Here is a 25,491-nt window from a genome sequence, read left to right as displayed (position 1 = left end):
AATTTCTGATAGAAAATCTACATACACATGTGTCAATGTGAAATTATGTTCACAACAAGGTAATACAAGTGATGCTTAAGTTTACTATAATAAAAGTCTCCAGATTCAAAAATTACAATGTTTGAAGGGTACTTAAGGGTAGTATGGAAAACTTAATTCGCAAAATATGAAGTCTGAACGTAATCAGATTTTTTGAAGCGCATATTCCAATTAAGAGCGGTTAGATCGATTGTTTCAACAAGAAACAGCCCCAGAGCTAATGAAAAGTTTGAATGAGAAACTCGATTCGTTCGTAGAACATGTCTGTTTCTTCTTCGGACATGAACGTGTGGGCGAAAATGAGTGCCGGGTGGCGAGAAGACGGTATTGTTAGATTTTCTGGCTGAAATAATGATATAAATACCACGAGACGGAACCGGGAATACACTGACGTCGGGGCTCATTGAATATTAGAGCAGACGACAACCCACGGAACAATAGATGTGGCCATCGCTAACTTTACCAACGATCGATACGGTGTCGGTAATATTTTATACGACAGACGACACGCGTTCTCTGTGCACTGTGTTATGGCAAAATTAGATCGAATGGAAGCCTTGGGAATCCCAGATGTTGACGTTGGAGCAAAATCTACCTAATTTCCGCCGCGGAAGCTCCCGCGACTAAAAGAAGCCACGCGCTTTCAACGACCAAACGAATTCGATCGTCGCTATAAAATGCATTATTGCGGGTTGAAAAGATGTCACTTGCGACGGCACAGGGGAGAGGTGGTCTCTCGTTTGGCACGTTTTGTCCCCACCATTGATGCTCCCGCAGTCTCAATGTTTAGGTTTGGACGGCACACGTTACGTAGTATCTGTGATTAGTGATGGGGTCGCGATACCCATTCTATAAGTTTCAATCTGGTATCGATGTACATTATTCTCTCCGTTACTGTCAACATTTAATTCTCACCACGGGGGGGGGGGGGGGTCACCCATGAAACCAGTTAAGCGATATGTACGCTCGACGACCAAGTGTAGGTGCGACTCACACTAATGCAAGTGAAGCAAAAGATTGCAACTTTTTTAGTTTTTTTTTTAATGAATTTTCACCATCGTACTAGTCTTGCTTTTATAATTAAAATTACGCCTAACACAATAGGGTTACGATCATAATTACTTGTGTAATAAGCGATCTAAGTTTCAGGCGTTAAAAAGGACGGCGAATGGAAAAGAAAGTGATGCAGAGAGTCGTAGCGTCGACCCTTAGTCAATCATTCTTTTTCAACCGCTATCTTTATGTTCGGCACACTACAAAGAATGTAGCACCTCCACTAGAACTGTCGTTCGGCAAACTCGACGATACGACAGTATCGGAGAGACTATAGTATGATGGGATGGGTGCGATGGTAGTATATTAAAGAATTAACATTTCATGCAGCTATTTGTTCAATAAAAATGTAATTCTTTCTGCCAATTTTTATTAGTTCGCTATACTAGAGGTGTGAGGATAATATGCATAACTAGACTGCAGATTTTATACATTTATGAGAGAACTTGGCAGGTGAAATTTACAACATTGAAAAGATTAAAATGATTTTAAGTATGCGGATATATGTTATTTAAAATTTTTACTTTGCACAAAGAGCCGCATAAAAATCAACAAAGTCCAATCGTAATTTTTGCTGAGCGAGTTCCAGAGAATTTATAAACTCCTCGCGAGTGTATTGTGCGAGGATGTGCGGAGTCACGCGGTTCACAGTTCTCTCAACAACAAATAAATGTAACGAATTATACGAAATAATGAAACGCTGCGAACGTCTACGGAAACCTCAATCTCAAAAGTAGTACGGAAGTTACGTTCGGATCGTAACTCCAGCCGAAACTTAGAAGCAGAATGCGCGAGAAAGCTTGGAGAAAGTGGGCGAGCAATAAAAAGAGAAAGTGTGCGGGGGTTTGGGAGGGGTTCTGGTCACTTAACGTACACCGAGGGTAGTAAACCGCACAGAAAACTTTAAAAACATATTAGAAACACGACGTATTATGCTGGGAATTGAGGGAGGTAATGGACAAGGAATTTCGAGGAAGTACATGGATGTAATTGTCAGAGATTTACGAAGCAGATTCGTGAAATCTGTGCGAAAAATTTGCCATGCATATATTCTGGGAAACCAACTAAAAGAGTAACGAGATCGAAAAAAAAAACAGACATGGCAATTGTGTCATTAGTAATCAGTGTCTCAGTTATCCGAACTAATGAAAGTATAAGAAAACAGATAAGAGTTCTTTATAAATAGAAGAGATACAGAACAGTTACTTAGTTGCAGTGAGAAACTAAATTCTTACTGATCTGTCCAATATGTATATCATGTTATTATGATAGATAATAGATCTGAGGATAATCGAGAATTCAGAAAATGAAATAATTGAGGTTCTGCTGTATTTGAACTTTTCGTACTCGAGCCTTCTTTATTTGATAACGAGATTACCTTGTCTAAAAAACTATACAGATATAATATAGTCGTTATTTTTTAAAGTTTCATAACGAAGAACAAAAGAGTTTTCTGAGACAGTCACGCGGGGTCAGATTTAAATATTACAGACAGTATGAGATTAAAAACTGCTTTGTAGCGAAAATGAAATTAACCGCTGTTAACGAGGAGTACTAAAATATATGACATAAAAGCGCACATTACCGAAGAGAAACAAGGAATCTCGTTTTTATTCAGGTTGCGCCAGATAGGCAGCGGAGGCGGGCATGGAGGAGGATTCCTTATGCAAAAATGGAATGAAATGTAAAATGTAGAAGCGTAGAAACGGGTTCTCATCTGTAGGTGCGTTTTCGAGAAAATTAAGTTTGAACATTTTTCGCCTACGCGTGCATTACACGAAGGCATTCGCAGAGAAGTAGAAGCGGTAACTCGTGAACAGACACGTCACCCGACGAATTCGCGAAACTCAATTATCTCATAAACGGGTCTCCAATTGAGAAACCATTGTTCTACATTTTCAATTTACTTTTGCTCAAGGAATCTTCCTGTTTGTACCACCTACCCGGTTCACATTGCATAAATTTCCATTACCAACGAGAAAGGGAAAATCTTGTTTGCCGACATATGCGAAATTGACTTGGGGAAATGATTATTGCTATCACAGTGGAATGCAAATTGCTTTATCGAAGAGTTTATGTTTCTTCGATATCATACCATACTCTCAAACGGAGTACCTCGTAACAATTGTTTGTTTTAAAGTTACTTTCTGTCTCTAGTATTTTGCCTTCAGAAAGGATAAGAAGATCGCGTGGGTAAAAGAAAACATTTTCCTATTTCAATTTATCAGTTGCTGGTAAGAGTTTTAATAAAGGATTGTTTGAGAATAAGTAGCAATTATCCAAATCAGTATTTATTTAAATCATTTAAAAATTAAATTTTTTATTGCATATTTGCTACATATATTATATCTGCCCCATATAATTGCTCTAATTCAATTTGGACTGTGCGAAACAACACATTACTATGAAAATATGGTTGTATTATGTGTAGAAACAACAAACTGCAGATATTATATTTATCGACATATAATAAATAAGTAATAAAATATAATAAATAAGTTGGATATTATAACTAAATAATTAATTCGCGGAGTACAGTTCAGGTCAGACCTGATTTTCTTACCCTGGGAATACACAGAACGCTGCGGGCACGAAACCACGCCCCTGCGGGCACGAAGCCACGCCCCTGCGGGTAAGACTGCATATATTCGTCACATGCATTGTCACAGCTACGTGGGCCCCCCTACGGCGTACCCCTACTCCGCTAAGTCACTTGTCCGTAGCTGTGCCCACGGGCATCGGCGGGCGCCCTTGCCCGCTAATAGACATGTAGAGCAGCTCTAGTTTAGATGTAGGCATTTAACAAGTTTTTCCTGTGCGTGAGCAAAAAGCGTTTTGAACAGGGCTTGTAAGAGTTGTAGAACTTTTTAATAGATTCTATCTAAAACGTGGACCGTGAACTTTTTTTGAAGAACGTCCTTATAAGTTTTAATGGGTGTACATATAGAATAATTCTTGTAAGTTAAAAAATTATTTCGAATAGAACTTATGGTATATAAAAATAAAAATTTCTCTGCTACAGGACCAAATGCAACAAATACTCAGTAATACTCAACAAAGAGTACTGGTAATTGTTATAGTTAAACAGATATTCTAAATAACTTATTTGTACTATTTACGTACATAATTGGCAGTTCAATTCCTGTTTGTGCTTCATTCATGGATTCTTCAAACATTTTTCTAAAGCAACGAGTTTCTATGGAACTTTTATTGTAACAGTATTCTTTAAAGTGCTTAAAGAATCCCACGGGAACAAATAATTTCTTGAATAAATTTTACAAGTTCGAACAGAATGTTTTTTAAAAACGAAAGATAACTGTTTACTTCGATGTGTGGTTTGAAACGATTACTCTATCGAACGATGAATTTACACTCAACATACAGAAGTTTCCGCTGATAAATGAGCCGCTCAATTGTTAAGTCGAAATTCGTCTGCATATAATTTTTAAGATAACATTGCGTGTAACATTTGAAGATCGACCAATTCATTATTGAGATATTTTGACAGCTACAGAAAGTTATATGCTGCGAGAATCGTACGATAATTTATGTAATAATAAAGACAACTGCATCAAAATTAGACTGTGTCAGAGACTGTGTAGTCCTCGTTTCTACTCGGTATTTTAGTATTCAATATTTTCAAAATGTGTTTTTATTTATGTATTTAATAATAAAATTATTTTGTATAAAACATCCAATTTTGGTCAACATGACTTATACAGAAATCCATTTTATAAGTTCTTAATATTAGAATTAATCTAGTAGGTATGAGTAGAAATAGGGTCTTCTATCTTTACTTTGACAGTACAGTGTGTACTCGATAATTGTCCAAAACACGAGTCTGGCCAGGGACAATTGTCGGCTAGGAAATACTATTCTTCGTTCCACTGTCGATCGCAGAACACGACAACGAAGCTCGAGAGGCCTCGGTCGCCGAGGAGTGTAAACATAATACGGATCGGGTGTGTTGGTGTGAGACCAAGAGACCACTACTAATCCAATCAAAAACTTGTTTATTTTTCATTATTTTTTAATGAGTCTTTCACCAATATATTTGTGGAATTTTTCTGATTAAAATGATACCAAACACGATACAATCCGGATCATACTTACACTAATTTTCCGTTAATATAATTATAATGGGAAGTTCATTCTCACGGGGTACACGCCGCGGTAGCGCGGATAGTTTTGGGACAATTATGGACTAGATATTTGGGACATTCATCGAGTAGAGACTGTAAAATGTCAAAAAGCTGGGAATGTGGTTAATCGATTCGAACAGCTCATTAATCTGTCGATGCACAACATGCAACCTCCACTGTGTAGTCACAAAAATCTTTCGAGGGTCTGAACGGGTATTTGCGAAGCGCATTTCCGCAGTGTGGTTAGCATTTGAGCGTGCGACCTCAGAGACCCAAACAGTTCCGATGAGGCTGCAGAGTCAGTGAGCCACGATCGTTAAACAGTTTCCGTGCAACCTGTTGTGCCGCTGAGTCACGCATTGTGGAATCGCAGCCTGATCACATTGTCTTGTTGACAGTCGGAGGTCGAAGGGCTCGCACCTGCGTGCTGCCCACGAGTTCTTTCGCGAAACACGACAAAAACTCGGTGTCAGTCTTGTAAAAACAAATTATTTACTCGATGTTTCTCTTCGTTGTTACGCGCCGTTGTATCCACTGCAGTTCGTCGAGTCCGCGGGGTGGAAGAAGTTTACCTCACTCGTTACGCGGAATTAACCGTTGCTGAAATTAGGAAAGTCGTGGGAGGAAGAGGGACAATAATAATATTTTCCGCGAGGAAACCGCTCTTGACAAGTCGAAACATCTTCTCGTTGTAACCGGACAATTTTCATTCAATCTTCATTCCGACACGACCCTCGTTGTAGGCGCGAGTTCACCGAAATGCCCTCGTTACTTCGAGCAGCTAAAGTTTCGGTCGTTGCCGGTACTTGCGTGAGCTACTGATCCTAATTACCATCATTACTTTTTCTTGTTTTTGCAGGGAGCTCGAGTCCGGCATAAAGTGCATCCAAACATACACCATCGATTGCCTGGATGAGAATCAAAGGGAGCATTTCAATAATCTCTACTCGGGAACCAACAAAGCGGTCATGGAACTTTGTCAAGACGGCCCTTATCTGGACGGTAAGTTCAACATCAACTGCTGCGAGATAACCTAGATTATGCTGTGTACAGCATAATTTATTTACGAAATTCAGCGCACACAAGCTATAAAAGTCTTATTTGTTCGATTACCAAAAAGAAAATTATTTTTTCGCATGTCAAACGTTTCTATACACAGCACAATATATATATTTCCTGGTCACAAAATTGGGCGTACAGGACGAGAATTAATTAGAAACTATGGTTTTAAATACTTGTTTTACAGTGAAAGTGTTTTAAATTGTTCCATCTGTGTCGCCTTTCTTTTTCTCCGTTGTTATGCTACGTTTGTTTGTTTATTTGCAAAAATGTACAAGGATGGCTGCGAAAAGGACAGAAAAGGATATTTCTACGCGAAAATTAGTGATAATGTTGTTTTGCGAGGATAAATCCCCGAGAGAAATTGGAGAAATAATGGGTAGATATCATTTTACTGTGCAGAAAATTATAATCAACTACACAAGTACCGGTGCATTGTGTAATGCAATATATTTAGTATATTTATATAGCATATTGGAGTACATTTATTTCGTCATATTAATGTAGCTCACAAAATTAGAGTTCCTAAATTAAAAACAGGTGTTGCACAAAGAATTAAGAAATCGATTTCAATAGAAATAGAAAAATATGATAGAAAAGTATTTTGTAAAAGACAAAGGTCACTTCTAAGGTCAATAGGTCGAAACGTTTGAAATTCGCAAAAAAATATATAAATTGCGATCCAAGATTCTGGAGTATTGTAATATTTTCTAACGAGGTAAAAATTAATTTATGTAAGGAAACCAAATGCGGCGTTCAATAAGAATAATACAATACTAACTATATGTTATGGGGCAAATAGAATTGGAAATGTGGAATTTATAGATACAACTGTGGAGAAGATGAAATACCTCAGTATCTGAAAAACAATTTGAAACAACCGGCAGAAAATTTTCAAATGCCTGCCGTATATTATTTCAGCATGACAACGACCATGACAACGACCCAAAGCATTCGGCGTATTCTGAAAAAGAATGGCTGTTATACAGTGTGCTGAAATGATTAAATAACTCGCCGCAATCGTCGGATTTAAATCCGATAGAACATTTGTGGCATAAGTTGAAAAGAAACGGTACTTTTTTTTAAAGCTTGTGTACGCTCAATTGTGTGAGTACCTAACTATATGCATAATCGTTGTAACGTTAAATGTTTAAAGCGATAATGGGGAAAAATAAATAAGTTCAAGAGTAAAGTTTTGCTCCGGACATGAACGACCCAGGTTGTCCACAGATGGTTAAAATGGAGGCAAAACTGCAATTTGCCAATTTGAGAACTGCTCTAAAGTATTCGGTTTGTTCAAATTTGTTTGCTGCACACATCTCTTAACGATTTTCTTCTGATACGTAGAGGTATTAGATTTTAATGTGGGATGTGCAAGATAGCTTCTACAATCGAGTCAGCCGTAATTAATTGAATTGAAAGTCAGGTATTTGCGGTTTATCGTTCACGGAGCTGGAAGCGTCTTGCATCAATTCTAATTCAGAGACGGAAACAGCCATGATGTTCCAGTAATCTCGAGAGTGCAGAACGAGTTATTGAGCGAAGCAGTTGATAGGTCACGTGAGATCGTTAATCATTCATATTTCGAAATCTATAGAGCTTGTGGATATTGTAAGAATTCGTTATATTTATAAAACTGATTGAATGATACATAAAATAGCTTTCATTCATTCTAATTTCGGGAATCCATTACATCGAAATGTGTGCGCGTTTAAGACTGGATTGCAAAGATTTAAATCTGTAAAATTTGTTTGCATAGGCTTTAGTTAATTATTTTGTGCGAGTTTGTATATCATACACGGGATTAGTTATGATTTCATAACAACTTTATGTAGTAAACAATTTGTTTTTTGATTTTTTGAAGCTGAATTAAATGTAACTAGACTGTAGATGTTATGCATTTATGACACAAATGATGAAATACAAAGGATTAAAAACATCAGAGAAAATTTAAAACTTACACCATTTTCAACGCGTTAAAATTACTAAATGGAGAAATTAATGTTTGCGTAACTTATGTACCTTTTAATCGATTTTCAAAAGTTTTATTTTCCATAATGATCTGTAGTCCAGTTACAATTCTGTTGTTCCGTCATTTTGAGTAACTTTAAGGGTATTAATTACAACGGGATAAATGCTATTCTTCTATGCACGTTTACTGTGTTTCGACACTGTGTGCGTACGCACGCGTATGTGTGTGTGCGCGTGTGCGTAATCTTACGAGAGTGCCAGTTGAATTGTTGATATTAATGACTAATGGATTTCGTCCAGACTATTCACCACCGTAAGGACATATTTGCAGTAATTGTCATGCGAATTCTGTGTCTTTATAAGGCATCGTTTGCAAGATACAATCGTTAGTGTTCGTGGTCGATAGAATTATCCTTTGTCGCTTTCTCTGAAAAATATTATAAAGCATGTTACTCGGTTTCGGTGGACAATTTTGGTCAATTTTCTCGTGTTAGCCTCGCAGTGACTGCTTCTCAGAGAAATCAAATATCACACTCCGGACCATTTATTTGCTCAATTACACCGAGATTCGCCGAAATTTTCTATTTACGAAGAGCTGAATTCAATCCATGAAATCGCTTTTTATATAAATTAGTTTTGATGATAAAATTTACAATAGCTAAAAGCAACGATTATGTTGTTGGTAGTGGCAATGTACTGCAACACTTCCTTATTTTCTTTAAATAGTTGTTTATTTATCATAATGGAAATTCAAAAATTCCTTTGGCTTGTTACGTATGGAGACGTTTTCTCCACGTTCATTTCGATTAGGAGTTCTAATCTCTTTTCTGAGAACGAAAAGCGTCCTAACAGGCCCTTTTATTAATGGAAGATACTGTAGGACTTCTTTACATGCAAATCTTTAGACACTCCCTTCTGGCATCCGTTAATTAAGATTCTGATAAGAAATAGCCCGGATAAAATTCCATTAATCCTTTTTAACGAAAATCTGAGTGAGGCCTGGTTTTCATTAGAAGTAACAAAAAATATGATTGTGACCCTACGTAACATTAAATCTTAAACACAGTACCCCTTTCATTTTCAAGTTATATAAACCTTTGGTTCAGTAGCGGTTTAGTAATCGTGCAGCCACGACGCGTTACACGCATAAGAGTCAATTCTAGTGAGATCGGGTTAAAGTCCCTTTCGAATCAAATCGTAACCTTATAGATTCCGTTAGTTCGGTATATATTCTATTTGGGATTCAATAATTCCTCTCTGGCCCCGCATTGCCAGTGCGTCAAAACCGTACATCATAGGTAACAATTTCTCCAATTGTACACCCACTAAATTCACTCGCGACACAAACAACAACACTTGTAATAATTTCAATTTAGAATATATTTGTCTTGTTTGTTAACTCGCGTAATCTACCACCCTTAATTATTGCCTAATATTCTAATCTAATAATTGAACGTTCCCACACGATACAATCTTACCGCTCGAAATGTATCAATTAAATTATATATAAGTTACGAGGCTTACTAAACTTAAACTGAAACCAACAAAAATTTCTCCAACCTAGTGGCTCCCCGGTTTCGCATTGAGGGCGTCCATGAATGTTTTGCGATGCGACTTCGAGTACTGCCGCGCGGATCCACCCGAGGGCTCGGATTCACCGATGTGAACGCGTCGCGTACCCGTGTCGCCGAAAAGTTACCCGCCAATTTAATATTGGGTAACGGGATCCGATTGACTGTTCTGTGGTTATGTACGAATTGCAAGTGTCTGATGATAATGCGATGACTGTTACGTTTTCTGTGCGAGCGTTTGTTGCGAACGGAAGACTCTGACCGACTGCCCCGGGGTCCGTTTGCTGGCCACCTCGTTGGTGTCCAACTCTTCCAAGGGATGGGCCCGAAAATCCCGAAAGACTAACCCCCATTCGTTGAGTGAGCTGAGGGAGGCGGATCTTCCGGAGAGTCCTCCACGGTGGAGGTGGAAGTCCTTACCCTCTGGTCAATCAACGAAACTTCGGAAAATTCTCGAACGACGGGACCCCGGTGCAGCGTGACGAAGAGACCCGAGTGGCCTGCACATGGTGGTGTAAATTTATGGCCCCTTGTCCCGAGTGGATGGACGACCATCGGGTTCAGACCTTGAACACGAGACTCCTGAGCACTCTACGTCCGGTACCTCTTAGAAATTGCGTATTTCTAAAACAGTGGGACCCGTGTTTGGTCTAAACCAGATGGCCCAAGGGGCTGCGAACGCGTGTCTCAGACCCTCACGGGCCTTGAAGATGACAAGGGCGTGAGGGCCGGGCGTAACGAATGATGTTACATGGCTACGGTCACGTCTCGAAACCGAACAATGAAAACTATACCATCCTAGCGGATCCCTGATTTTGTATTGGGTTCTTCCGTATCCTAGTAGCTCCCTGGTTTGCATCAGGTGTGTCTGTGAGTTATCCACCTCCTGGCGGATTCCCAGTTTCGCATTGGGTTCATCCGCGTTCTTATACAACCTCCTAGCAGTTCCCCGGTTTCGTACCGGGTTCGCCGCGTGTCTCTCCTAGTGACTCCTCGATTTCGCATCGGGTGCGTCTGCGTTTGACTCTAACCTCCCAGAGGTACTCTGATCTCGCATCAGGTGCGTCCTCGACGTCAACTATCCTAGGGGCTTCCCGATTTTGTATTGCGTGCGTCCGTGTACGTAACTAACAAATTGAAACCATATTCCTGGGACCTCGCCGGCCTCTCGCGTTGCTCACAGGCTCCAAAAAATAAATAGCTGCAATTATAATACGGCATATAAAAAAGGGTATTAATATTAATACTTGATTCACAGTTTCTCTCATTTGATTCAGTATTTAACTATGCACTGGATTCTTCAATAATGTTCATGGATCTTTAATGTTAACTAAATATAGAATTTGTGTTACGATTATTCCTGTGTCACTACTTAATTTATTAAAATGTCACCGTACATGTGACCTTTAAAATTTAATTACATTCATCAGTTTCAGTCTTGACGAGCAGGTCCTTCAAAATTTAATTTTTCATCATTTTAATTTTATAGTACCATATGAAAGCTACACGATCTACAATAGTCTTTCTTATTCATATCTTATGTCGAATTTCTCTGTTCACCTTAAATTTCTCTGTTCGCATTCTTATTTTATACTCAATTCGATCAATTCTCTTTGCTTCGTTAATTTCTTAGGAGATAGTCTGGGTATTCTATTTCCTGCTTATTCAAAATATGTTTTCAAGGCAGCAGATTGCATGGTTAAGCACGAGGAAGCTTAGAAAATAGTCGAACATCAACGAACGGACGATCACGTTGCTCCTATGCTCGTGCTATTTAACAATGTAAAACGTACGCATTGTGGAAGAAACTTCTGGGACAACCTGATAATTTGCACACGTAATAAGTAGTTGAAGATTGAAACGAAATTTCGGATTATATTTCGATTCTCACGGAGATTCTCACGAACCATAGAAGCTTGGTATAAATGCATAGAATTCCATAGTCTAATGAAGACTTGCGAACAGAGACGTAAGAGGAATGGAAGAAAACAAATACGTGCTCTGTGGCAAGAGCGGAAACAAGCTGAAACACATCCAGTCCTGAGGGGCGGGGGGTACAATGCTTTATTGAGTCGAGTGGTCATCGAGCCGTGCCGGGCCGTGTGGCAGGCCACTGATCGATCTACGTACGCTATCTGGAAATCGATTACGCGATTAGCGCCTCGTTAACAGCAATACTGGTATCTGGAGTTGTAATCAACCCTGCGTCCTCGATTATCCACACTGAATGAGCTGAATTTATTCGTTGATCTTGCGTGATCGGGTCTTACACGACTAACCTCATAATCGTGCAGCAACTAAGAGGAGTTCCCCTTGTACTGGACTCTTAAAGTTTTTCTTGAATAAATAAGAAAATATAATACTTTGTTTTACTCTGCGTTATTTACAAATTAACAATATTGGAAATATTGCTTTCGACGAATCACTCGCTGGGCTACCTGAGAACCCATGGCCCGTGGCGTTCATGGCCCAAATTAAATGGCGGTGTGGGAACCCATATATGCGTTCATAGCGCTCAATGGGTTAGGGGAGTATTCCTATAAGAGCCGTCAACTTTAGACAATTTATGAGATAAAAATGGTTAGATTATTACTAACCAAATGTTTTCAAATTTCGTACACACGTTCGGATATATTTCGAGATGACACAGTGGTAATTTTTATGCAATTATTATTATTACTTCAATTATTCTAGGATTCCAACCAGAGTTGGGCATTATTTAGATAAAAAATTATTTAAATAACGAATTTTATGAAGATATATTGATAAATCTAAAAGTTTAAACTTTTATTCGTGTGCGATTCTCCATCCGCTTACATTGTATGTCGTTTGTCGTCGCTGGGTCTTTGAAGCTCAGCGCTCGGCAAAAGTTATTCGAAGATTTATTCGGAGCCTTCGAATAAAAGATATAGATAAAAGATGAAAAAATTATTCGAAGTTCGAATAAAACAAATTATCTTTATTCGTCGGATAAATTCTCGTCGAATAAAATTATTTATTCGATACTCGTCGAGTAAGGATACTCTTTTTATTCGAACCTTCGAATAACGAATAAAATTTTTTTAATCTTTTATTCGTTGTTCGAAATTTTGATTTAGATAAATATATTGCCCAATCTGATTCCCACAGCATATCACTTTTCATGGCTGCCATGATATTTTATTAATGAATCGATCAATCTTCTTCAAATTGTACGCACATTTAAAACAGGGACCCCTTTGTCTTGCGAACTAGAATTATGTAAATATCGACGACAATTTTTTTCTTATTATTTGAAGAATTTTCAATTTCAACGAATTTCTACTTTACACGACTTTCGTTTTTTTTTAAAAAGTATTGTTCTGCATCATTTTAGCTCGCAACTTTGTATTTTATGAACATGTTGGAACGTGATTATTGTTTTTTCGTTTTCCCCTATAACTTATACGATACAACAACTTGGTGAAGTTTCAAATGTTAAAGATGCTATAGTTACTGTCTAGTATTGGATGCCATCCGGCTTTGGGGGAACTCCCTCGAATTCTTTTATTTTTAATTACACGTCGATTGCTTCAACGATTTCCCGATTCGAATCGAACCGAACGACCCGCCGACGTCGAAAATCAATACGCGAGACCAAGAATGATGTACAATTAATTCGCACGCATGCGTGCGTGTATTTTCCTGCTTTTTCACGAGTCTGTAACAACGGTGATCGACTCGAAAAATTATCCACTGAAGCTCTGTTTTTCATTAGTCGTTCGGTGATTAATTAAAATTTTAGAACGCTCGTAAAATGATTAAACTCCACGTGTCTCCTATCGTTTGAACTAACTCTGTTTCGTACAGTTATATTTGTGCAGGCTTCAATTACAAAGAGTAACAGCGTTTTTCTGATACAACAGTTTCCATTCCTGCTACTTTTTTAGTATCAGCAAAAATAGCCAATTTAAAAAGTTTGCATTTTTAAGCGAGTCTGTGTAAGCTTTTTCGTTCTCAAGAGTCCTCTACATGTATATGTATATACATATATGTATTTCCGTTTAATTGTACCTATTTTTGTTATTTTATGAGTAGACTGTGAATTTTATGCATTTATCTCAATGAGTAGCTGTAATAAAAAAATTTAAAAGGATTAATAAAGTTGTCGATATATTTGAAACTTGTAAAATTATTATAGGGAAAGAGAACGTCTCAAGTGGTCGCTTTTTCTTGGAATTTTTATTTTCCGTAGAAATTCGCAGACTGAATCATGTAGAAATCATGAGACTGTATCTCTTTTATTATCTTCATGAACATTTCTCTGTTTTTCTTTTCTTTTCTTTTCTTAGCATCGCATATTTACAGGGTGTCCTCAAAATGTCGGAAAACCTTGGAAGGAGTGGTTCCTGAGGTCATGTGATGTAACTTTTTCCTTAGCGAAAATTTCCGCCTCAGCTTTGTTGAAGGACTTATTAATGAAAAACACGGACCAATCAGAGCGCCACTATAGCGGACGGACTCTGGCTCAACCAATGGCAACGCCACGCCCACCGGGACCTGTCGTCAAGCTGAAATCCGTTCGCTATAGCGGCGCTCTGATTGGTCCGTCTTTTCCGTTAATAACGAAGCCGAATCGGAAAGGGCCTAGTCAATTAAGATGGTCAAAACTGCCCTTAGAGGGTTTTCAATGATTAATGAACCATTCGAAAGCTGACCAAGAAAAACCCCTCTGAGTCAAATTTCAACCCCCTATCTTGCCAGTGAGGGTAGTTACAGGGTAAATTGGATTTCTTAAATTCAATTTCTTATATGGTTTATTCATGTGATTTTAATACGTTTATAGTTACTTGAATGAAAGACTTGATCTGTGGACATTTATGATACGGATCAGGAAGTTCATTATTTTCGATGGGACGTATATTCGTCACCAGAAAAGTACAAACAACGAATACCAACGAAAGTCATATTCAGTAAAAAAAAAAAACCGTTGTGTAAACCCTTCACAATCTGCACAACGAATGGCTATATTGTAGACATGGTCGGTCCATTCTATGCCAATCAAAATGATGCCGAGATAATGCGAATTATTCTTCAAAATCCAAATGGATTGAAAACCCTCATGAAGCGGGCAGACTTTTGTATTGTCGATACAGGTTTTCGAGATGTTACATTTCATTTAAAAGATCTTGGTTTCAGAGTTCTCATGCCTGCTTTAAAAGGTAATCGTTCTCCACTTTCGACGAAAGAGTCGAATTATTCCCGAAAAGTCACGAAAATTCGTTGGGTTGTAGAGGCAATGCATAGTATACTAGGTCAAAAGTACCAGCTTCTACACAAACAAGTAGACAACAAAACCTTTCCAAAAATTGCCTCTTACTTCCGAATTGCGTACTTCTTAAACAATCGATTTGGGAAACGGCTGAACTCTGATGTCACACTTTCTTATCAGATAATAACCAGAATGTCGAGTGAAGGGAAAGTAAAAAATACGTTAGCGATACAAGTTGAAGGAAACAATTTGAACCGCAAAAAGACTCCATTTCAAACAGTATCTTTGGCAGATATTCTTGATGTTCCGGAAATGACAAAAGTAGATTTAAAAATTCTTTTCACGGAATCTTACCAATTTTCACAAGCAATTTCATAGCTGGCGGAAATCGTGGACGAACACAATAATATAAATATTCATTGCCTAATCCAAGAAAATAATATCATTAAATTCGAAGTAAAATCGCAGTAATATAAATCAAATTTAGTTAAAAATTTTACTTCAATATTTTTGAAATGCGCGGAAAAGCGCGAAATCCAATTTACCCTGTAACTACCCTCACGGGCAAGATAGAGGGTTGAAATTTGACTCAGAGGGGTTTCCTGGTCAGCTTTCGAATGGTTCATTAGCCATTGAAAAACCTCTAAGGGCAGTTGGGACCATATCAATCGGTTAGGCCCTTTTCACTAAGGAAAAAGTGACTTCAAATGACCTAAGAACCTCCTCTTTCAAGGTTTTTCGACATTTTTGGAACACCCTGTGTAGTGTTAATATCTTCCTGGACTTCCCCCAAGCTCTTTCCATTATCCATATTTTCACTAGACCAACAACGTCTCATCTCTCAAGCTATTGCTAGGAACTTTTTTCCTTGTTCATCAGTTCTGCTACATTCCGAAACATCAGTTTCAGTTCCCGTACTTTTTTCCGTTTCTTTCTAGTTCTCCTGTTCATAGTTCTCATTGCTCTATCCTTCTTTTCTGTACTACCTGACTTTTCTTTTTGCACTTTTTAGTACCTTTTTCTCTCCTCAACCCATTTGAACCATTCTTTTCTTATTCGTGTCCTTCCATACGTTACCTGTACCCAGTCTCTTTTTCTTCTTCTGCTATACTTTTTCATTTATAATACATCTTTTTCATTCATGCGTCCCGCACAATTTTTAATCCTTTTTTTTTTTGGTTTGCTGTTGCATCGCAGATTCTAGCACATTCTGGCTGGATACATTTCAAACAAAAAGTGTTGAAAATAGTAATTGAAATAATAATAATTTTAGCAGGATAGGCTTTTAGATTTATTTTATTTCACAGTTTAATATACAGGAATATTTGAAAATATCTATTTATTGTATATGAGCTCAAATTATTAAGGTACAAGGAATATATATTATTTTAGTAGATATAAATAAATTCAATCAAATAAAACAGCAGGAAAACTCAACGGACCTCTCGTGTCACATTATTTGTAATCTCATTCAAATGATTTAATTTTCATTGAAATAAAAAATCATGCGAAAATCGTTTATTTGAATTTCATACGAAATAAAGTTATTTTCTCGGTAATATTCCTCAAACGAAAATAATACGTTGTTGTTGTTTATCCCAGATATAATGTATCCAAGCCTTGATAGAAAAAAAATTCAATGAAAATGGTTGAAGTTTTTGCAGAGAAAATTCTAATAGATAAATTGAGCTATCAGTTATGTACCATGCAAACTATTTCGAGTCTACGTAGGGTAGGACTTGTGAGATACCCTCCGATAAAAACAGCTATAGCTGGAACTACTATAAACTTTCTGTTCTAAATCCTCGAACTTTCTGTATTCGTAGAAATGCCCTATCAGATGCCGAAGTTTGCCAACATTTTCAAATAACAGGCAAAATTTCGGGATAGAATAAAAAGGAAAAGGAGGAAAGTAATATCGTCTCCGCGTTTCAGAACAACTTCTTTTACCTCCTTCAGTCTTATTTTTAAATCCGGTACATCTTTCATTAAGTCTTGAAGCTACATAGCCTCCTTCTATCTCCGTTAGTGGATCACTATGTGTCTCTTCCTCTCCGCCGTGTCGTTCCGATCTTCTTGCAATTTTCCTTAACCCTTTCTTTCCCTTTCACTGCTTTACCTTCATCTGTCCTCCATTTATCTCTCTTCATCTCCCCTGATCTTTTGCTCGTTTTTCTATTTGCTTCACTTTCTATTCTGCTTCATCTTCTCTCACTTCATTTTCCCCATCTTTATCTTTTACTATCTTCTTCCGTATCCTTTCCACTTTTACGATTATGACTTCTTTCACCCTTATCACCTGCTCCTTTGTCTCCCTTGCTTTATTCCCAATTTCTCTAGCCTATAAGACTAGTTGATGATGAGATCGTGAACTATTTTCTCTTTTCTCGTTTCGTTTTTATTGTATATAAAAACCTTTATTTAAAAATTACGTCTGGATCCACCGAATGCTTCGATTAATAAATGCAATACCAAATACAGTCTCTACTCGTTAAATGTTCCAAATATGTATCTAGCCCATCATTGTTCCAGAACTATCAGTATGTACGTGCGTAGATGGAAAGGATCGGCTAAGTCGACCTTTCTCTCATCTGTCACTCCTGCTTGGCTAATTAAAACCGTGCTAGGTAGTTCTTTTTTATGGTGAGGTGTTTTGAGTAGTAGAGAAACTGGACAACTTGTTAATAACAATAACACGTAGTTTAATTATATCGACTGTACAAAAGATGTGACTTAAATGAGGACTAGTTGAAGACTGATGGAATACAAACTGAAGACTGAAGACTCGCACGCAGAAAATGGGTATTTAAGAGATGTGAAATTGGTGGTGGAGGTGGTAAATGGTAGAGGGAGAAAATTGGGGGTGAGTGGTTAGAAATTGTCCAGACGCTGTGTTACATGGTTATGTGCCGGAAACTAGCGGAGAAAATGGGACGAGTCCCGTCGTTTGGGTCTCGACTCTTAGGTTAATTTATTGCCTCTAGCAAGGGTGATCGAAATGGTTGGGACTCGGTGTCAGGTTCGAGAGACACTTGCGTGGGTCTTCCATTGCGTTGCGTTTTTACATGTGGCGCTGGAAAGTCGCAGAAAATCTGGGATGAGTCCCGACGCTTTGGGGCTCAAGAGCCTTCGACTCTTAGGCTAATTTATTGCCTCTAGTCGGGTGGTCGAGGTGGTTGGGACTCGGCGTCAAGTTCGAGAGACCCTTTCGTGGGTCCTGCATTGCGTTGCGTCTCAACACTATCCCTACTACCGCGGGATATACATCGTGAGGGACATCGAAGCTCGAGTGGCCTCGATTGTCGAGGTACATATGTAAACATAATACGGGTCGGGTTTATCGGTGTGAGACCACTATTAATCCAATAAAAAAAAAATCGTTTATTTTTCATTACTTTTTAATGGGAGTTTCACCAACACATTCGTGGCATTTTTCTAATGTAAACGAACGATGAAAGTTACTTCACATTACCAATTATATTAACAGAAAATTAGTGTAAATATGATCCGAATTATACCGTGTTTCGTATTATTTTAATCAGAAAAATTCCAAAAATATATTGGTGAAAGTCTCATAAAAAAACAATGATAATAAAGAAGTTTTGTTATTGGATTAGTAGTGGTTTCACACCGATATACCTTAGCCGTATTATGTTTACATTCCTCGGCGACCGAGGCTTACGTTCTACGTTCGGCAGTGGATTAAAGAATAGTATATTCTAGCCGATAATTGTTCTTGGCCAGACCCGTGTTTTGGACAATTATCAAGTAGACACTGTACAACATTTAAATTTCACTGATTCTGTTTCTCTATAAGGTCAAGCATTTTTATTGCTAGATAAGAAGCATTCAATTATATTATTGCGCTTCTAATCGGTCGTTATTCCTATGCAGCACAGTTTAACTATCTACAGATAAATAAGCCTTAGCGTGTCACTATTTGGACGCGTCACAATTATCAAATAGGCGGCACATTCGAAAAAAGAGCAGCGTACGCAGAAAATTCTGCCAATTTATCGATCACATTTTCAGTATTATAGTATACTGTTTCGTTACAATTATTGTAAATTTTGCATCGACAGGGGAATAAGCAGAACGGTAAGATAACGTTATTCGAGAGCCATGGTAAAATTTTGTCTGATATAAGCGGAATCGAATTGTAATTTTATAACAATCGTCAATTTTCACTGGTCACAAAAGTTTCATCGGTTGGCTTGTTTTTGTTTGCAGAGTTCATGAAACATGCTGGCTGCATGCAGCAGATTGCTCCGCAGTACGAACTCTGCCATAAAAGATACCAACGGATCACTGAAGACGTCGCAAAAAATAACGCAACAGATAAATCTGTGAAGCGCCTATGCTGGTAAGTGACAATCATTATAATCCGGAAGAATTTAGTTTATATTTCGTAACAGGAGTATTTGTTCGAAAACGTTGACGATTGAATATTCGCAAACTCTGTTTCCAATGAAATGGAGTTCTAGCCTTCGTTTTACCTCGAATATTGTTTTTACAATCCAATGGAATGGATATAAAATACGTAATTAGAATAACGGATGAAACTTCGTTTTATCTGTTAAATATTGTGGAGGTTTGGTAACTGAAAAAACTGTTTCTCTGAAGGAAAATTCACCGCGGCACTGGTCGAGTAAAATCATTAATAGAGTTTAGGTATATATGCAGCAATCCCTGATCATTAAATGCGCCCTTCGTTCGCATAATGAACGCAGCGTTATCGCATAAATGCTTAAAACTCCTTTTACGCAACAGGGGATTTTTTCTGTATTTCGCTCATCCTTCAACTTGCCCTTATTTCAGTTTATTTCAATTTTTCGTGATTATTCCACTACAGTGATTCCGGGATATACGTCGCCGAGGCTTCTAAGTTAGCTGTCGCTGAATTATACCCACTACCGCGGGGTATACCCCATGAGGGACCCAAGAGGAGTGTGAACATAACACGGGTCGGGTATATCAGTGTGAGATCAGGAAACCACTACTAATCCAATAAGAAAACTTCTTTATTTTTCATTATTTTTTTTACAAGACTTTCACCAACATATTCGTGACATTACTTATTAAAGTTACTTTCCATTACAATTATATTAATGGAAAATTAGTGTAAATATGATCCGAATTGTATCGTGTTTGGTATCCTTTTAACTAGAAAAATTCAACAAATATATTGGTGAAAGTCTGGTCAAAAAATAATTCCTAATAAAAAAGTAAAGGCCTGAGCTCACGCCAGTCTTTCATCTTTCCCGGATGCTTCGGCTCTCCGCGTCTCTTTCTTTCCCATATGCTGCTCTTCTTTGGGTCCGAAACTTTAATCGTTCATTGCACAAGTAAATATCGTCGGAATTATATCATATTTGGTTTCATTTTAATCAGAAAAATGCAACGAATATATTTGTCAAAGTCCCATAGAAAAGTAATGAAAAATACAGAAGTTCTGTAGCTTCGCTGTTCTTTTCTATGTTCGGCACTGCATCAAAGAATAGTAGGGTCTCGTCGGTAGCATTTCCCCGCTGTGACTTCGACAGATAACGTGTAAGACACACGAATTCGAACGTGTTTACAGACCGCGGCAAACTGTAGATAGCGGTGACTATCGCTGTCCTTTTCTACGTTCGGTACTGCATCAAAAAATAGTGGCCCTACGGTGACAAGATTCTGGCTGCTGCATAAAACGTAGATTCAATGTATATATGCTTGAATAAGAATGTGTATCATTTCGCATAAAAGCATCTCCGTAATTTCGAAAATCGTAAAATAAAAGACTGAAAAGATTTCAATGCGCGGATGATAATCTTTTAATCTTTATGCAGTGTAATCACTTTATATATTTTAAGAAAGTTTTAATATTGGAGGGAAAATTTTTAATCTCTATCAAAACGTTAAATAGCAAACAATTAAATAAATGTAAAGTTTCAAGTCGATTATCGTGTTTCAGAATAAGTGATAGAAAATTCTATCGAAACCTAAAATAACATGTAATCCTTAGATTACGTTGTATATTTTTGAATAGTTATAATATTGAAGGGAGCAGTCTTGAGGTTTCGCTAAGAGACTCCAAATGGTAAACAATTTAATAAATGTTTCGAGACGATTGTCGAGTTTCAGAATAAAAGAAGGCCAGTTCTATTGGAACGTAACATAGAATCCTGCGGTGAATTGGTAAACAGCTGCGTTCGAATACATGTGTACCTATATTCGAACCTTTAGATACAATTAATTTACGAACTTAGAGTTCTTACACAACAGTTTCAATCTAAAATGGTAATAAATACGATTTCACTGTATAAGAAGTCAAAACCGTGATGACTAGATGGCGAATCTTTTTGGAAAATAAACATTCTCCAAATGAATTGTAAGAAACCAAAGTCAACGTGTATTTTCTCCACTAATTATCTTAAAAAGTCGACAATAATATAGAAACGTCCTTCAATTTCTTTAATATCTTCTCTGTTTCGTATTTGACCTACTCATTTCATCCGCATAAACTTCGTAGTCTAGCTGTGCGATTCAATTCACGACAGTGACCAAAAGGACGATCGATATATAGTGTTCCGAAAGATGCCCGTTCATAATTACAGTCACGATTGAAATTCACGAGAGATTCTTGCTCTCAATTACGGCCAATACCGAAACTCGTGGGAGAATTTCGTGCACAGTTCCTGCCGAAACCGAAATTCATGGGAGATTTTATGTTAAAACAGAAATTCACAGCAGTATAAGACAGATGAAATGAAAATTTCGTCGAAAATTAAATTTTTTATTTGACCATTCGCGGAATAACGTCTCCTGTACGCCGCTGGCTGCTTCCAAATTGAATTTGTGTTTGATTCATAAACTGGCTGTGAGTATTGCGAAGTGAATTTCACTACTTTTATATTATTGCATGTCGTCAGTCGTTGTAGAGTTCTGCTTAAAAACGAAACGCGACTCTCAACATTTCTCTTGAGCATCACGGGTAAAAGCTTCTTCGTTTTTGATTATTTTTTTATGAAACTTTTACCAATGTATTCGAGGAGGCATTTTGCTGATTGAAATTACACCAAATACAACATAATTTGAATCATGTTTACTTGTTTAATGCACGATATGGCAGAACCTCAATTATCCGAATGAATTAGTGGAATGTGAGCAATAGAGCATTTACTTAGCTATAACGTTAGTTTATAAATGTTAGGGGAGACTTTAACGTTACAATTCTACCACCGGTTCGGATAATAGAGGTTCCACTTAATCGTGTATTGCTCAAGCAAACATATTCCGAATTATGTCATGTTTGGTCTCATTTTAACTAGAAAACTGTTACAGATATGGTAAAAGTTCCATAGAAGTATGACTAAAAGCAATAAAATTTTGTCATTCGATTAGTATGGTTTCGCTGATACCTATATGTATCTAGTTCCGTATAACGTTGCACTTCTCGGCACATCTCTTTCAATCCAGACATTACTCTCTAATGGGATTATGGTTCGAAAGTTGTGACTGAAATTGAAAGTCTCGTGGAATTACAGATAGAAATTTGGTTCTCTCGCAAATACGATCAAAGACTTCCGAGCGAAATGGGGAAAAGGTTTCAATAGCATTCTGGCCATCGGCCGTTTCCTTTAAGGAATTACGACTGGAAATTACGGCTGTGAGAGACGTCGGTAATACAACCGGTTATGTATTTCAGTTTCAGTTTTGATCCCAACTCCTTGATGTATGAAGACACACAGACTTTACAATGAAATCAATCTTCTTACACTTGTATCCTCCGCGCTTCTGCAATTTATGATTCCGTGTTTCTCAACTCGGTGCAATTCTGCTGTAATTCCTTTTAGCAACAGCAACGCTAACGTAATTTTAAATGTCGCCGTTTCTCTCCGGTGTCATTCATAAAAATTCAACCAGTACTCTACGCACATTTGTATTTAAACAAATGTTCACAATTATTGAACACGGTCGCGTACCAGTGTCACGGTATGCGCGACGATCACGATTTTGTGTATCGCACGAAGAAAATCAAATTAATTTAGTCGTTAGAAGCAAATGAGCAATTCGTTCAGAAAAATATTTTTTTAATCCAGATCGTTTGCAGCTACGAAACATTCTATAAACTCATACGTGAACGCTGGATGATGATGTAATTTCGTACGCAATGCAGCTCTTATAATAGTCGATGTTAATGCGGTATGCTTATCGCGATCAATATTAATGCGTCTGGACCGTAGAGTGGAACAATACTACGTTCGAATGATCTTCAAAATTTGATACTTGGTGGAAATAAGATATGTCCTCGAGAATGGTAAAGCATTTCATAATGGGACCCTCGAGGAGCAACTGTCCAATTTATTTTGCTTATTAATTTAACAACACACCACTCACCGAATTTCTTCAGATTTCTGTCCTACGGCTCCGAGCATTGCATTGCTTTATATCTCGAACCATTATCGAAGTACAGAATGTATTCTGTACACTATACGCATTTATAATGAAAATTACTAGCTGAAACGATGTTCTATGAGGAATAGAGCTCAAGAGTACTGATATTAAGTCTCACAGTTAATTTAGAAAATACTTATTTTGCTAAATTTCGAATTAGTCCTACCGTGGAATTAATTAGCGCCCACAACGGCAACCTATTTCTCCATTATTTGGCTACTTGCTAAACATATTACGCATCGTTGGACATGATTAATCAGAAGCGTACGAAGCTAGCTAGTCATCGTATGTCTATCTGCGGTCGTAATTATAAACTTCTTGTGTAACTACTTGGTGTTAGCTTATTACAAGCGCGCTGAACGGCGTCTGATTTATCTATGAACTTGTGAATGTTGTTATTAACTGTCCTTTTGTGTGTTATCCATTTTCATGCTCCATCTAGGTCACTAAGAGATACAAATATCTTTTACACCTCGCTGTACGTATCAGCTTTCAGCCTCTCCGATCCTACTTGTGATACTGCCATATCAAACTTCATTTTCCATATAATCAGCTGCATTTAGTAATCAGCGTTAATTATTACTATTGCTTTATTTGTAATTCGTCGACTCAATGAAGTAAATAACGGAGACAAATATAGACTACTTTATCGATTGGTTTGAGTCGTTTGTAGAATATTGCCGTTGAGGCTATTCACCATTTCATGCTGTTGCACAGGCATTTTTTTTGCAAGTGACTACACAACGATTTACTGACATCTTTTTGTGTCGCGGGTTTAGAAGTTTCTCTTACGTCTCCGCCGTTTCTGTAGCGTGTTTGATAAGAACAGTTGATAATTACTTGCTCTTGGTCAAGCCGATTAAAAGCTTCGCCAGGCCAAATACCGGGTACGAGGAAAGCCATTTAACTGAGACTGCAACCATTTAGTCCTTACTTTCACGTATTTCGATTACAATTTATCTATAAATAAATAGTATACCTTTGATTTTTGTACTCGTATGTTTCATTTGAATTTTGTGCTCAACTCAATAAGATTGTAGGCATCCTTGGCGTATAGAAATTATTTTTATGAAAAACCAATGATCTTTTTAAATGTTGAAGCGGAAGGTCAACAATTTTTCAAGTTACAGTTATAGATATTAATATTCTTATGGTTAATATAGTACGCAAGATTGTTCGGTGTTATTATTTTTCTAAATAACGCTTACGTGTTGCGTAATAATAATTTGCAATATTCCTGCACACAAGAATTCTGCCAAATTGCTAAAATAATACACTGCACTATTTTCACACGGTAGGCACGGGAGGTGCGAAATGTTCGAATATCGGACAGCTCAAGCCGCTCAAAACGCTTGAGCGGGCTCGAGTACATTCGAGAATCGAGCTGTCCCTGTTGATGCGAGCGGGGCTTCAGTTCAAGCCGCTTGAACTTGTCGAGCTTGAACCTCAAATGCTTCGAGATACGTCTTCACCCGAGACGTTGGTGGAGGTTGAAAGCGCGATATTAATGTCGCATTACACTACTAGCAAAAATTTAGGGAGTGAACCACCGGTCTTTCACACAAATCTAAATTTCATTGCACGTTTTGCAAGCATTTTTATAACTTCGGCAATAATGAAATAAAAGACTGAAACTGGTCAAATCAGACCAAAAGATTTTAATGCGCGAATGACAATGTTTCAATTTTTATGCGTGTAATTATCGCGGTGTGCGAGAACCCGAAAATGTCGAGTACCCGATGGTCGGGACGGGTCGGGAATTTCTCCGGTCGAGACGAATTGGGTTTTCGAAAATTTCGGAATTCTCAAATACATCGGGTATTCCGAGAATTTTCAACATTTTCGAGAATATTCGGCATTCCTGACATATTCGAGCCTCCCGAAATTTTTTGGGAATCCGTCCCAATCTCGAATAAAGTTCTCGACCAGCCCCGACCCGACATTTTCGGTTTCTCGCACACCTCTAGTAATTACTTCATCTATTTTAAGA

The 25,491-nt window shown here is 37.7% G+C and overlaps 1 protein-coding gene across 2 annotated transcripts in view; it reads left to right on the top strand.

Moving 5' to 3' along the window:
• Positions 1 to 25,491, top strand: part of LOC143357312 (uncharacterized) — a 76,392-nt gene that overhangs the window by 41,310 nt on the left and 9,591 nt on the right. The window contains exons 3-5 of one of the 2 annotated variants that reach the window (XM_076793729.1): positions 6,094 to 6,236; positions 19,296 to 19,428; positions 19,918 to 20,522. In XM_076793729.1, coding sequence (XP_076649844.1) covers positions 6,094 to 6,236; positions 19,296 to 19,428; positions 19,918 to 20,068 — 427 coding nt within the window. In that variant the 3' untranslated portion in view covers positions 20,069 to 20,522. Of the gene's footprint in view, positions 1 to 6,093; positions 6,237 to 19,295; positions 19,429 to 19,917; positions 20,523 to 25,491 lie in introns of those variants that run through there. The other variant, XM_076793728.1, reaches the window with a different exon arrangement.

The sequence above is a fragment of the Halictus rubicundus genome, chromosome 9 (genome assembly GCF_050948215.1).
Source record: "Halictus rubicundus isolate RS-2024b chromosome 9, iyHalRubi1_principal, whole genome shotgun sequence".
NCBI classification, from domain to species: Eukaryota; Metazoa; Arthropoda; class Insecta; order Hymenoptera; family Halictidae; genus Halictus; species Halictus rubicundus.
Note: the sequence above shows the minus strand (reverse complement) of the source record. Positions and strands in the feature narration are given on the sequence as shown.